The sequence below is a fragment of the Vombatus ursinus genome, unplaced genomic scaffold, assembly GCF_900497805.2.
Source record: "Vombatus ursinus unplaced genomic scaffold, bare-nosed wombat genome assembly UNPS02014768.1, whole genome shotgun sequence".
Lineage (NCBI taxonomy): Eukaryota > Metazoa > Chordata > Mammalia > Diprotodontia > Vombatidae > Vombatus > Vombatus ursinus.
Window position 1 is genome coordinate 22,999,125 of NW_020954546.1, and position 14,937 is coordinate 23,014,061.

The 14,937-nt window shown below is 48.0% G+C and overlaps 1 protein-coding gene across 1 annotated transcript in view; it reads left to right on the top strand.

The window, feature by feature from the left end:
* The window catches only part of PITPNA (phosphatidylinositol transfer protein alpha), a 37,841-nt gene that overhangs the window by 18,372 nt on the left and 4,532 nt on the right, over positions 1-14,937 (top strand). Inside the window, exons 6-10 of the mRNA XM_027861649.1 lie at positions 806-880; positions 1,601-1,684; positions 3,145-3,222; positions 3,408-3,518; positions 4,436-4,558. Coding sequence (XP_027717450.1) covers positions 806-880; positions 1,601-1,684; positions 3,145-3,222; positions 3,408-3,518; positions 4,436-4,558 — 471 coding nt within the window. The remainder of the gene's footprint in view (positions 1-805; positions 881-1,600; positions 1,685-3,144; positions 3,223-3,407; positions 3,519-4,435; positions 4,559-14,937) is intronic.

A 14,937-nucleotide genomic window follows, 5' to 3' on the forward strand; every position in this document is an offset into this window, starting at 1 on the left:
GTGTGTGTGTGTGTGTGTGTGTGTGTGTGTGTGTGTGTGTGTGTGTGAGAGAGAGACAGAGAGAGAGAGAGAGAGAGAGATCTATAAGGGAAAGGGAAAGGGCAATGTAAGGTGCAAAAGGCTGCTGGGTAGTTTTCTCCTTTTCCTGGGCTGCAGATCTGGAGGAGGGAGGCTCAGTCCTCCTGTGACCCTCCCAATGATTAATGTGTTCAGTGGCACAGTTGCTCCTTGGTTAAGCTGCATTGGCATTCGGATTTACACATTGAAATGCAGGAGATTGGGGCTGAGCGGCGTCATCAGAGAGCTTGTTCTCATCTAAATGGGGTCTCCCAGGTCAAGGGGAGCCTTTCCGTCCCTGGGGCTGGGCCCTCACACTGCTTGTCTCGAGCCTAGCTGACTCAGATTTGTCTTTCCCCTTCTGTGGCTCCGAGTCAGTGTTGGCCTTTGGCAAGATTGTCAAGGTCTTCGTTGTGTAGCCTGAGCTCCACCCTCCCAGGCATCTCATCCCTTCTGGGTGATCGGGGACAGTCAGTGCCCACTCAGGTCTTAGTGACTTGATGTGTTCCCCGCACCGCGAGTCTTTTTCACACCCTTTCCCATAGCCCTCAAATCACACCGCCCTGGGTACCCCGGGAGTCTTCCACAGAAGGTTGGTCCTTTCCTGAGCAGCATTCTGCCCGGAAAGGGCAGGAGTGGCCTTGGGATTTCTGGAGGCTGGTCATAGCCCAGGCCATGCTGGCCTCGTTACCTGGGCCTGGAGACTAAAAGCTCATCTTCTGTTGCTCTTCCTCTCCTACGTCGGCAGAATGAATATATGAAAGATGACTTCCTGATTAAAATTGAAACCTGGCACAAACCTGACCTTGGAACACTGGAAAATGTAAGTAGAGCTGTCGAGGACACCACTGGATCACCAGGCCCTACCCAGACCTGCCCACCAGGGCCTCACCACTCCTTAGTTACCAGAAAGGGGGCTGGCTGCCTGTCCTGGGGCCTGGTCCTCAGCATTGCAGAAGGTGACCTCCAGGGACTTGCCCAACTTCCTCCTAGTCCTTGTACTGGTCCAGAGGACAACTTACACTGAATTGTAGTGATCCTGGGGAGAAACACACAACAAAATGACGCTTTAGACAGATATCTGCATATTGCTTACCTTCTCAATGCGTGGGGGAGGGACTGGAGGGAGGAAGAGAACTTGGAACTCAAGATTTTTTCAATGAACATTAAAAAGAAATAAATAAATAAGTGAAAATAAAAGGTTTTTTTTTTTTAAAATAAAAAGAATTTTTAAAAACCAAGATCCCCAGTCAAAGGCTTTTTGCATGAAAGTTTCATCTCTGCAGTGGGGGGTGGGGTGATAGTTAGTCCTAAGGACTAACTCAGCAGACTGAAGGGTTGACAACCACTGCTTTAATTACACTGAGGTAAACATCAGTCCCCTATTTATTTTGGTTGGTTTTGCGAGGAAAGCTTCCCCCAGAAGGAATCCCTCTCTTGGCCTCATTGGCTTTGGGAACCCTTCTTCCTAGGCCTCCATTGTAGGGTGAGGGCTTCCTTGTATCTTGTGGAAATCCTGGCCTGAATTGTCTCCATCTTGTAGGTGCACAAACTGGAGCCAGATGTATGGAAACACGTGGAAACCGTTTTTATAGATATTGCAGATCGGAGCCAGGTGCTTAGCAAGGTAGGAATTATTTTCAGGGTGAGAACTGATGGTTGACCAGTGTAACCTCCGAGAGGTTGGGGTGGTGTGAAGCCTTTTTAGAAACAGGAGAACCATATCCCTTCCTGGCTCAAAGGAGGCCTCTCTTATGTGTCTTTCAACTAAGTTCCAGAAGTTCTCTCTTTTTGGTTTGGGACTCTACTAGAGAAATCATGTGGTCAAATGACCTATCTCCCCATCCTGAAAGTCTTCACCCTGGGATATGACAACTGGGCTGGATTTCCCCAGACCGGCTAGCAATGTGTATTAAAGGTCTGCTCCACGTGGAATGCTGGGTAAAGCCGCAGGAGCCCAGGAAGGGGACAATGGTGATTTCTAAGGTGTGGATGAGAAGAGGAGGTGTTTGATTTTGGGACCAGAGCCCTAGGCGTGAGCAGCAAGACTCCGGCAGAGCAGAGTGTCTATGGGAAAGGTGGATCTCTGTCTTCCCAGGGCTCTGTTTGCATCAGGAGGGGAGGGGCTGGGGCCCAGGCCCTCTTCCCCCCGCTCTCAGGCAGCAGTGGGCATGCCTGTGCCTCATGTGCTGTGCCCGGGATGGCAGGGCCTTCTCTTCCAACAGTCGCTGTGTGTTCTTCAGATGGGTCTGTTTGTGTGTCGATGAAAAGATCTGAATTCTACTTTTGTCCTCCCGTGCTTCCTCAAGTCCCCTCCAAGAAGGGAGTCAGGGCTTTTAGGAGAGCTCATTGTTTCGGTGCACAGTAGATTCTCAGTTATTCCACATTGATGGGGGTGATTTAACAGATGCAACATGGCAGAGAACACAAACCACCTGTAATTGGCTGTGGAAGACATTCTGTGGCCCCCTTCTTTTTCTGTAGGAGACCCGCCCTCATAAGTAGATTTTTCTTGGGTGATTCAAGTGAATTTGCATTTCCTGAGTCTCAGTCAGGTGAAAGATGGCATAGTGAGCCAGGATTTAAAATTTACTGTGGCTAATTCACTCAGAGATGCTCAGGAATCGACTGTTTGCAAACCAGTGAAGTGAGACAGACTGTTAATGCACATAGTCTGCACTTTGAATTCTTTCCATCCTGCACCATTAAAAACGAGTTACGGAAAACAAGGCAGTGAGATCATGCCCAAAGATGTTTAACATATGGGCCCTTGGCATCGACACTGGAAACATTGTGTTTTTTGAGCTCTTTGGTCATGGGTATATATAGGGAAAAGTCTGAAAGAAACCCCGGCAGATAAAATAACATGGAGACCTCTCTCTGAGCAACCCTCGGTATTGACATAGCTCCTCGGGGACTTGCCATCTGCCTGCTTTTACTGGGGGCCGGCCAGTGGACTTAGACACTCTCAGCCTTCTCTGTGCTTGCTTTGGACAGTTAGCGGGCAGCAGGAATGGGGGGTGGGCTCCTTTATCAGTTAGATGAAGCTCTTTGTGCCCCCATCCTCACTCACCACCTTTCTTTCAGGATTACAAGCAGGAAGAAGATCCAGCAAAATTTAAATCGATCAAGACAGGACGGGGACCCCTGGGTCCCAATTGGAAGGTGCAGTTCATGCTCTCACCACCAGGGGGCTGAGATCAGGGACTGGGTGGGCTGAGGGCTCTGGCTTCCTGATGGAGTGGACCAGGGGAAGAGGACGGGTTTGGAGGACCTGAGGCTGGGCTGAAGGGAGCCCACTGGCTGCCCCCTCAGTCATGTGCTTGCCCACGGGTGTTTTCTCTGTGCAGAAAGAATTGGCAAGTCAGAAAGACTTGCCGTACATGTGCGCCTACAAACTGGTGACCGTCAAGTTCAAGTGGTGGGGCCTTCAGAACAAAATTGAAAACTTTATACAGAAGGTGAGTGGCTGGAAGGAGGAGGCGAGCGGGCGCTCATCAGGGACCGTGTGTGCATTGCCTGGGAAGAGCAGCTCAGGCGTGGCCTGCCTTAGATCTGTCTGGTTGGATTCTGAAGCCGGCAGGGTCGTCCTCCCCCCCAACACCCGACTCCCTGATGCTTTTAGCTCATAGGGGGTCAGGAAGGCACCCCAGTGCCATGGAGAGGGGAAACTGAGGGACAGAAATTGGAAAGGAAATGACTTGCTGTGATTCAGCTCAGACATTTGTTCCCTTTCTTTGAAACCCCAAGGCAGGAAGTTTGTAGTCAGAATTCCTCAGGGTCCTGAACTGCCGGGCTGGAACAGTACAATTGAGCACGTGCCCTTAATCCTGGTGTTCTCTTTCTGGGAGGTTTGAGACCCACACCAAGTTTACTGTCCTCACCTCCAGCCCCTGGTGGCTTCCGGAGAAGAAGCAAATACCTTTGAGTGCACCACATGCTGGCAGCATTCTCGTGTTTGGCCTGCATGCGCCCTCTTCACATCCTGGCGAGGCTCACCAGGAAGCCTCTGCCCTTTGGTGCTGCTCAGTCAGGCCTGGCCAGGAGGCCAGACCCTTCTTCCTCTAGTATCCCACGTAACACAGCCAGCTATGAATAAGCTTGTTTTCCCTCCCATCCCTCACCATCCTGGTGTTCCTTTTCTCCGGGCCTCTGCCTTGTGGATTTTGAGGCCCACTAAGAAATTGATGTAGAGGACCTGAGGTGAGAGCCATCCTGACCTCCCACCCTCTGGCCAGTAATGCAAATAAACAGATGTGGCCAGGCATCTCTTGCTCTGTAAACTGAAGTGTTGGCATCAGCTCTGATCACAGGAAGGAAGAGGGCAGTAGAGTTCTTCACCTACTGAACTGTCAACTTGTTCCCTCCATTTTTTTAGCAAGAGAAACGTCTGTTCACAAATTTTCACCGGCAGCTGTTCTGTTGGCTGGATAAGTGGGTTGAGCTGACTATGGATGACATTCGCAGGATGGAAGATGAGACCAAGAGACAGCTGGATGAGGTAAGTGGGAGCTTAGGGGGAGGCTCTGAAACTCAAGGTTAATCCATAGGCTAAATCCATAGCAGCTGATGATCAGAGGTGCATCAGTCAGGATCCTGGGTTGGATGGACCAGTATGACCCAGGCTGGATGGCACTGATTCTGTTCTGACAAAGCTCTGGGCAAGTGGGACAAGTGGGGCAGCAATTTGCAGAGGATGAATATACTGAGAGCTTTGTCCTGAAATTCTGGGAAGTTTTCTTGTTTCTTTTTTACCAATCAGCAAAACTGACTAGTTATGGAATATCTGCTCTGGAGCACTAGGCCCAACTATATATATGATACCTTCCCTCAAGGACCTCTGACAGACTGCTGTGGGGGGCCAAGACCCAGAAAATGCTGACCAAAGGAACAGAGGCCTGGGCAGTGCGCACTCAGTGCCAAGTAAGGGGTACAGACAACATGTGCCAGAGGAGTCCACGGGAAGGGTGGGCACCAGGCCCAGAACAGTCAGGGGGGAGGGAAGGGCAATGTGCTGGGGAATGAAGGATGCTGGGAACACACCTGTGGAGGGCATCGCTGGGCACCCCAGACAGTACTGAAGCAGCATCAACAGCTCACTTCCCAAGGTTGCCTTTAGCTTTAGTTCATTTTCACTTGGTTCTCTTGAGAATTTTAGCTTCTAGGTTTGTTGAGCCTTGAATTGGGACTGAGGGAGGAGGGATGGTTTGTGTCCCCTGAACGTCTTGGCCCTCCGCTGGAAAGACTGCAGCAGTGAGCAGGTGGGAATAAGGAAACAGCCATGGTGGGTGTTCCATTTCAGACCTTCCTGGGCATCTCAGAGCATAAGCACTGCACAGTCATGTAGCTGTGCTGGGAAGGGAAAAGCCTTTTCTATTCCTAGCCATTCTGCCCTCCCAAATGCCTTTTCCTTTACCTCCTGGGCCTCTGTGAGCTCCTCCCCTTGGAGCTTGGGGCGGGGCCAGGGAGGGGCTCTGTTGTGCTTTTCCTGAACTGGGGTGACTCACAGGGCTGCTCAGGCCAGTGCCAGGTAATCCCTGTGAGAGGCTAGCCATCTTGGTCACCCATCTGACTGCATCGGGCTGGCTCCTTGCCAGGCCTGGGACCATAGCCCCTGCTTTGCTATAGGTCTACCAAAAGTTGTATATTCATGACCATAGTTTGAGGCCTTGGGAGCTCCTAGCCAGGGAAATAAGTACACAAAAATGGGAATTTACTTTCTCATTTCATCAGTCAGCCAGCAAGCATTTATTAAGCATTTATATGTGCCAAGTACCATGGTTACAAATAAAAAGCGAAAACAATCTCTGCCCTCAGGGAGCTTACCTTTTAAAGTGAGGGAGAGGCCCTTAGATCTGGTAACTTTGGAGAGAGCACACGATTCTGACGTATGTATGTATGTATGTATGTATATACATGATAGTAACAAGCAAGGAACCTTCTGGTATCTGGGTAGGATGGTTCAGACCACTTGGAGAAAATTCTCTTGAACTTCCTGAAGGAAGTCGGGGTCAAAGAGACGGAGGTGAAAAGGGAACCCATTTCAGGCACAGGGGATGTTACTGATGCAGGCACAAGAGGCCTCAGAGATGTGGCCTGACATGGCATGTGTGAAGAGCCATGAGCAGGCGGGGCGGCTGCACTGCAGGGTGCATGGAGGGCGCTAATGTGGAATGACTGGAGAAGGGGGATCTAAATGCCAAAACTAGGAGTTTGTATTGATCGCCAAAGATCTCCAATGGGGATGGAGAGCCGTGGTTATACCTGGTCTTGAGGAAAGTCATTTTGGTGACCTTGTGGAAACCACATGGACTGGTGTGGGGGAGAGACTGGAGGCAGGGAGACCCGTCAGAAGGCTAGAACGCCATGGCAGTCATCCAGGCAGGAGAGACTGGGATGTGTAGGAGAGCCATAGAAACAACAAGATGTCAACGCTGATTGGGCAGGTGAGGTGAGAGTGAGGAGCTGACGTTGCCAACCTGGAGGACAGGAGAGTGGAGGAACACCCTACACATGTGGGGAACCCTGGAAGAAGGGTGGGTGTGGAGGGGGAAGGTGATGAGTTGGGTTGGAGATACCCATGGGACAGCCAGTTTATAGCTTGCTGATGGAGGCCTGGAGCTCAGGAAAAAGCCTAGGCTTGGCTCCCTAGATTTGGGAAGCGAGAAAGCATTGACTCCATGGAAGCTGATGAGTGATCACCAGAGAGAGAGGATGGAGGGGGAAGGAGAAGAGAGCAGAGCCCAGGGAGAGAACAGCCATAGATGGAAGGTTGAGCCAAGAGAGAGCAGTATCCAGGAAGAGAAAAGGTAACCGCCTGTGCCAAGTGCTACAGATAGTCCAGGACGGAAAGATTGAGAAAAGCCCACTAGACTTGAAAGACTAGAAAGAGCCTTTCAAAGAGCCATTTCAGCTAAATGGAGGGGTCAGAAGTGGTTGGCAGAGGGTTTAGAAGTGTGACAGGAGATGAAGCGGGCACACTGGGTGGAGATAGATGGCTTGGTCAGGGTGTTTAGTCGAGAAGGCGAGGAAGAAGAGATATCAGAGGGTAGCTTCCAGAAAAAGATCTAATGAGGATTTTTCAAAGAATAGGGGGCCTTGGGTATGGTTGTAGGTAGCAAGAAAGGAACCAGCAGTAGAAATTGAAGATTAGAGAAGGGAAGATGATAGTGGGGGCAGTCTGCTGGAGAGGATGGGCAGGGGGAATGAAGAGTTCATGAAGAGGGCTTGGCATTGGCAAGGAGAAGAGAAAGCGAGTAGGAGACGGTGTCAAGTGGCTGTGAGAGGAGAAGAGTTCCAGAGAATGGTCTTGATCTCTTTTGGTCACTTATGTGATAGGCGAGGTTCTCTGCTGAGTGAGGTGCTAAGGGAGGCTTGAGGGAAGAGCTTTGGAGCAGCCCTGGTCGTGGGCAGGGTAGATGTTTGGCTAGGGAGGAGCAGAAGAATGAACTTGCTGCAGGTGAGATTAGATAACAGATTTGTGGTGGATCTTGGCCAGGTTTTGTGACTTCTTCCAGCCCCTTCAACAGGGTGTGAGTAGGAGCAAAGGAGCCGAATTTTGGGAGTAATCCCGGGTTGGATTTCAGCAAGGAATAATTGTGGAAGAACAATGAAGCAAGTTGAACTGGCTCTTCAAGGTGTCAAGGTTGGGGAGGGAGGTGAGTGTTGTAGCCAGAGCCAGGGTGCTGGATGGCCTCGAAGAGGATTGAAAGGGTCAGGGATCAGAGGGCATGACAGGGTCAAAGTGCAGTGTTGGAAGCAGTAAGGCATAGAATGACATGGAATAATAAAAGATCATGACTAGTTAAAGGAATTGCAGAGGTCTTGAACATGAACATTGAGCCCTTGTGGGTGGTGATGGTGAGACAAAGGCCATGGCCATCTCTGTGTGAAACTGATGTGGGAGTTGAGTACATTGAGGCAGATGAGTGTTATTAACACTGACTCCCCTGCTGGAACCAGTGAGTCAGGGAGCAGGCCAGAAAGTGCAGCCAGTCCTGGAGAGGATAGCCAGGGATGCAGGCTCATCTTGGCGAACTAGTGTCAGGGAGTGCCAGAAATGGCAGGAGCAAGAGAAAGAGGAAGTCTGAAATGAAAGGAAGTGGTTTAGGTATTGAGGAGGAACTTCAGAGGGTTAGAACAACAGCATGGGGAGAGAGGGAGAGGAATGAGCATTTATTAAGCACCTCCTTTGTGCCAGGCACTGAGCTAAGTGCTTTCTAAGTATTATCTTATTTCATCCTCACTGATAACCTGGGAGGTGGGTGCTATCATTATCTCCATTTTATAGATGAGGAAACTGAGGCAGACAGAGTTTAAATGACTTTCCCAAGATCACACAGCTAGTTAGCTGAATTTGAACTCAGGTCTTCCTGACTCCAGGTCCAGCACTCTATCCACTGTATCACCAAGCTGCCTCCAGTGAGGATGTGGAAGCAGACAGCTGGGGTTTGGGGTTCTTTGGCAGTCTGGGGGCTCATCATCACTGGGATGGAGAATGTGAGAGGGGCTGGGAGCATGCAGACCATTTGGGAACACGTTGAGACAGAGGATCAGCAAATAGCAGCAGGTCTTCTGGCCAGGGCAGGTAAGGAGAAGGTCGAAGGGCTCCTCAGTGTTGCCTTGTGGTAGCTGCAGTCTGTGTCTTGGGACTCCTTCTCACAGAGATTGGAATCCCTCCAGCTGGAATTCATGACAGTAACCCCAGCAGGTCAGAGCCCAGACCCCAGGCTTGAGGCCTTGTGCAGATCACATAATGAGAATCACAAGGCACCATCTGACAGCAGCTTCCTGTGACTGCTGGTAACCTGCAGGAAGCCAGTGGCTCCTGGAGCTGACTGGACTCTCCAGAGCTCATCATTGATCTACTACCTTCATGCAGAACCATCCAAACTGTCCCAAACAGAGGAGAATTAATCCTTTTTAATGACTGCCAGAGAATCCAGTTTGCCCAGTTTCCTCTGCTCTCATTCTAGTGGGTGTAACTGCCATAGTTATGACGAACCTCCTTTCTTAACTCCTCCGGCTGCATCTTCTGCCCGTTTCTGTGTGTTCTCGCCTTGGTACCGGCGAGGCAGCAGTGCTCTCTGCCCCCGGTGGAGTAGCTGCATAGCTATGAAACCCTCTGTAGCAGAGGACTTAGCATTCAGAGGTTGGAATGCTCCTGCCCTTCTAAGCCCCGACCACTGGCTCTGGGCAGGTATCATATAGAAGAGAGATGAGACTTGACCTGTTTGCCCCTAAGAGGGCAGGATCAGGACCAGTGGAGAGCAGATTAGGAAACGGGCCTAAATAGGGCAAGTGACTTACTCAGAACCACACCACAAGTCAGTAGCTAGAAACTCAAGCAAAGGCCAAGTGTGGCGCTCACACTGCTTCCAGAGGTGAGCCCTGGTGATGTGCCAACCAGGCCCACCCCAAAGCTGGAAAGACTGGAGCCACTGGCAAAGGCCCGGGGTGCCACTTGCACCTCCAGCACTAGGCCTGACACAGAACTGAGTCCATGCTCTCCACACTCAGGATAGCTTTTGGTTGGACCTCACACTCTACCATCCCTGGGGCCCCAGACCTTCCAAGCCTCCCCAGTGTTTGGGGAAGATGCATGAATGCTGCTATCTCTCTTCAAGAGGCCTTAGAAATTAGAGGCTCCAGCCCACTTGACCTCATGCCTACAGGCTTGCATCTCCTACATCCCTGACCACAGCAATCCAGAATCAATGTCGCTTGTTGTCAGAGCTGCCTTTCCACGCTGCCTTTCTCTGTACATGCTCTCATCTCCATATGACTGGATGTTCCCATTCCCAAGCCCCCTTCCATTAAGGCGTCTGGAGCCCCTTGTCAGTTATTCATCTTTGATCTCTTAGCAGGCTTTCCACTCTGTTGCCCTCGTAGAAACCAAATTCTCCCCAGAAGAGACTACTCCCTTGGCCACTCTCTCTGGAGCTTGTCACTCCTTCTCTTGTGACCCCTAATACACTGGACCAGGAGGAGGAAAAATACTCCTTGCAGGGCAGTGAGGTGGTGCAGTGGGTAGAGCGCCAGCCCTGGAGTCAGGAGGACCTGAATTCAGATCTGGCCTCAGACACATAACACTCAATAGCTGTGTGATCCTGGGCAAGTCACTTAACCCCAACTGCCTAGCCAAAAAAAAAAAATTACTTATTGCTTCTTGCTATCCTTGTGAACACCACCTCTGCCACCATCACTTGGAACCCTTTCTTAATATCCAGCTACATTGGTGAGTCCAGCTCCTTGTGGGCTTCTAGGTCACTCTTCATGCTTCCTTTTTCTTCTGTTATTACTAGTCACCTATAATTGGAGTGGCCTAATCCCACTTTTGTCTCTTCCAGTCTTCACCCAGGTCATGGGTTCTTGCCTTTTCTTTCTCTCCATTCTATACTGTCTTGATAATCAGACCACTGTAGCTGATACTTATTTTGCTTAATGACTATTCCCTTCCCAAATCTATCCTCTCTCTATCCTCTGGCTTATAAAGTATTTTGGCACTAAGATCTCTGTGTGTGTGTGTGTGTGTGTGTGTGTGTGTGTGTGTGTGTGTGTGTCTGTGTGTCTGTGTGTGTGTGTGTGTGTGTGTGTGTGTTCTGCCACCTTTTACCTAGTTCAGATAAGACTGAGATTCTGAAATATTCAGTACCCTCCTTTGTATGTTCTTTTGATTTCATCCTCATTCTGAGAGGTAGTAAGTAGTACCTTCTTTCTCATTTCTTCTCTAATATATTCTTCTCCCCATCCTTTCTTTATTCTCATAAAGCAAACAAGATTGTGTTGACTTTTCCCTCTCTGTTACCTACCGTATCCAGTCAATTGCCAACTCTTGTCTGTTCTATGTTTACCACCTTTCTCACATCTGTCTCCTTTTCTCCACCCGCACAGGCTCCCTCCTAGTTCAGATACTCATTACCTCTTGGCTGGACAACTATAATAGCCTCTTAATTAGTCTGCTGGCTTTGTCTCTCCCTTCCCTAAGCCATCCTCCACCCGGCTACCAAAATAGTCCTTTTACATCACAAGTCTCATTATGTCATTTCTCTACTTAGAAATCCTTACTGACTCCCCATGGTCTATAGGATAAGATACTAGCCTGGGATTTAATAAAGGTAATAACGATAACAACAGTGCCACTTTACCTAGCCATCATAAAGGCTGCTATCGGGTACACGCCCCCGATTGTCTCCTGTCACCAGAAGCGGCTTGCCTCTAGGAGGAGCCAAGGAAACCATGAAGATCCCAGCATGGACCTTGGGCACGTCCACCTGAAACCCAGCCAAAACCATGTCTGCAAAGAAGTATTGAACAAGTTTGAATCATGCAGACTCCCTTCTGAAAACAGGATCATAAGGGAGATTCAAGTCCCTGCCAACAGAAATCACAGAAGGGTTATCTGTAAGGAGCCCAGACCTAGTGATCAATGCAGATTGTGCAAGGAAATGGAAGGAACTACAACATATGACTTCAGGCTGTAAACACTGAGCACCTACTGAATACCTAGCAACTAGAATTCTTTATCAGAAGCTTGATCTCTTTAATGAATTGCCAGGTCAGTCTCCATACTATAACATCCTGGAGAACCCAACCTATAAGCTAAAACCAGGCCATTTTTACCGACCAACCTTGCCACCGGTGGTCCAGAAGCAATGCTGATCCATTCCCAAAGTGACCACATAAACGCCTGGCGCTGGAGGAGGGGCGGATCCTCCTTGTTGTCCTCTCACGACCAGCGTCATTCCAAGGATGCTTTCTGCTACAAAAAACATCTATTTTCTCTTCTACTTAAGAGTTCAGAGAACATTAAATAGAAAGAATAGGAGAGTGGCTTGCTCCAGGGTTATTTCTGTCTGTACCCCACTGAAGATGAGAAGAAAAATAAGGTCATAACTGCCATAAGGCTTTCAGGTTTGCGAAATAATTTACACACATCATCTCCTTTGAGTTTCACAGCAACCCTGGATGCAACTGCCACATAAATTATTATCTTCATTTTATAGCTGAAGAAACTGAGGCTAAGTGATTTGCCTATGGTAACACAGCTAGCAGGTATTCAAGGTAGGATTTGAACTCGGGTCTTCCTGCCTCCAAGTCAAGCACTGAGCTGTATTGCCTTTTTGGTAAGGCCCTCCATAATCTAGCTCCTGTTACATTTTCTAGCATTATCTCATACTGGAGAGTGCTTTGGTCACTACTTCTTTGGGCTGAGTTTAGAAAATGGAGCAAATTCATGATACATTAAAGAGATGATCAGTTAGCAAAGATATGCCTATGTCCCCCATTCATGGATATCTCTAGGATATATCTCCTGTGAATGCCAAAAGTAACCTGTACATCCAGATCTTCATTCAGTTTCTCTTCAGTCTTATCTTGTCCATTGTCATTCATCTAAATTTCATGTCTTTTGTCTACTTCTCCCAACCCTCCTATGCTAGTTAGTGTTTAAATAGTGCTTTAAGGATTGTAAATCCCTCTGCATGCCTTATCTCCCTTGTGCCTTGCCAATAACCCCGTGAGTAGGTGTTATGGTCCTCTCTATTTTATTGATGAGCAGGTCACACAGTTGGTTAGTATCTGAGGCAGGATTCTATCTCAAGTCTTCCTGATTCCAAGTCCAGCATCCTATCCACCATATCACTTAAGAATCTTGTTTACACTTCCGATCCCTCTCCAGAAGGGTTTTGGTTGGTTCTTGGTTTAGGGCTCAGCACTGAACTCAACCCGTTAGTAAGGGAGCCCTGGGGGTGCAGTTCAGGTTGGGGATGACTGTCAGGACTCACTTATACCTTTTTGGTGAATTTGGGTTAGGACTGTCCCTTAGCCTCTCTCTTATTAGGAGATAAGATTTACCTCACTTGGATAACCCTTGTTTCTTGGTGCCTCGGGGCCTCTAGCTGCCCTGGCCTCCTTTTTATTGTTAAGTACATCACTTGTTAGGTTATAAAAGCCTGTCTTGTTCTGGGCCCCATGCATATAGAAAGTGGTATTTTCTCTGTGCAATGAAGCCCTCCTGAGTTTCGGGCTGGAATTAAGGAGGCTGTAAAACACCTTTATTGGTTTAATTCCTTTCCTTTCTGGTCAGTGGAGTCCCAATATGCCTTCTGATTTTGGTTTGCTATTCCCTAACTTCCGAGTGTTAGGCAAGCAGGTGCCTGGCCTACTTGGGCCCTAGGAACAACGTCAAGTAAACTTTCAGCACGTCCAATGGAAGCACCAGAGCCCAGAAGTTTGTAGGGATGGGCACACTCAGAAGATGACACTGGTTCCTTTTCTTTTGTTCCTGTGACTCCTGCTGACTTGGACCAAACTTTTCAGTCAGGGGTGTTTGGCTCATAATAACTCAGAATCTTGAATTTTGCTGAACTAGAGGCTCTGGCTGATATTTTCCTAATATATCTCCTCCATTTCATGTTCCTTACAATCTGGTTCAAAATTCGCTTCCCTCCAGAAAGTATTCTCTAGCTGACTTTACTCAACGATGACAGCTCTTTGACTCTGTTTCCCTTTGGAAACTCATACTCAGTTGGTAGTATGTTCATTGACCTTCATATGTTCAGTCTTGCCAACTATAAAATAACAATATTTTCTATTTCATGTGTTAATTATCTCCTATATATGATACCTAGTGGATGCTAAACAAATATATACAACTGACTTGCCATTCAAATGAAGTCCCAACATTTGGGACATCTTAGAGTTGGCCTTGTGGGTTCTTTGGCCTTTGATCAGAACTTAATACATGATTATTCAAAGTCTTGTTTTAATTTATTTATGAAAATCCAGTTACAATTTTGCTAATGCTTCAATGGAGGTACAGCTTCTTAGTTGTGAACACAATAGTCTTATCCTGCTGTCAGATATCAGAAGGGTCCCTCTGCAATTCAGAAAGTTGAGGGGAGTGAGAGGAGATGGGTAATTACTTTTCTTACTCAGTATTCTGAAAATGTTCATATCCTGATCTGTTTTCTGGTTCCTGTGTGACATACCAGATTTTTTAAAAAAATTGTTTTAAGAAAAAGGCCCCTTCTCTCAGCATCCTGCTTTCACTGAAGGACCATTTATAAAGAGCCTATGATGTGAAAAGCCCTGAGAAAGAGATGGAGATATGTAAAACAAGCTCCTTGCCCTCATGACGTTTACACTCTGATGTTCGGAGGGGCAATACAAAACATATATAAATATATAAAAACTCTGGTAAAGACCAGCATAGGAGGTAGCCAAAGGCCAGGAATGGAAAGATCAGTTCTGACTTAGTGTAGTAGGGCATCAGAAGTGGCATGGGGAAGATGGTACATTGGAGTTGGACCTTGCACCATGGGTAGGTTTTGTAAGAGGGCATTTGGTTTAGAAAGGCCTTCAGAGCAAGGCTAAGGGGCTTGTGGTGGTGTGAGGGATCTCTAGAAATGCAGGGAACATTAGACATAATAGTAACAACTACTCAGTTCTATGATACTTTGAGGTTTACAAAGCCCTTTCCTGACAGCTTTGTAAAGTAAATATGACCAGTATTGTGACCACCATCTTATAAATAAGGAGACTGAAGGCCTTAAGAATGGAGCGGGATGGTGCTTGCCAGAATCTTCATTCCAACACACAGTGGCTGAAGGAAATGAAAGAACTGGGAGAGAAAATTGTGCCTTCAGAGACCTGAATTAGGAAGTCTTAGAGCAGAGCTTAACTTGAAGCCCATAAACTTGTTTTTAAGAATACTTTGACAACTGTTTTTCAGTATAATTGGTGTCCTTTGTAATTCTATGTATTTTATTTTGTCCATTTAAAAACATGATTCTGAGAAGGGATCCATAGGCGTCACCAAACTGTCTGCCCAAGGGGTCCAGGACGCCCAAAAAAGTCAAAAACCCTTGTCTGAGGGAA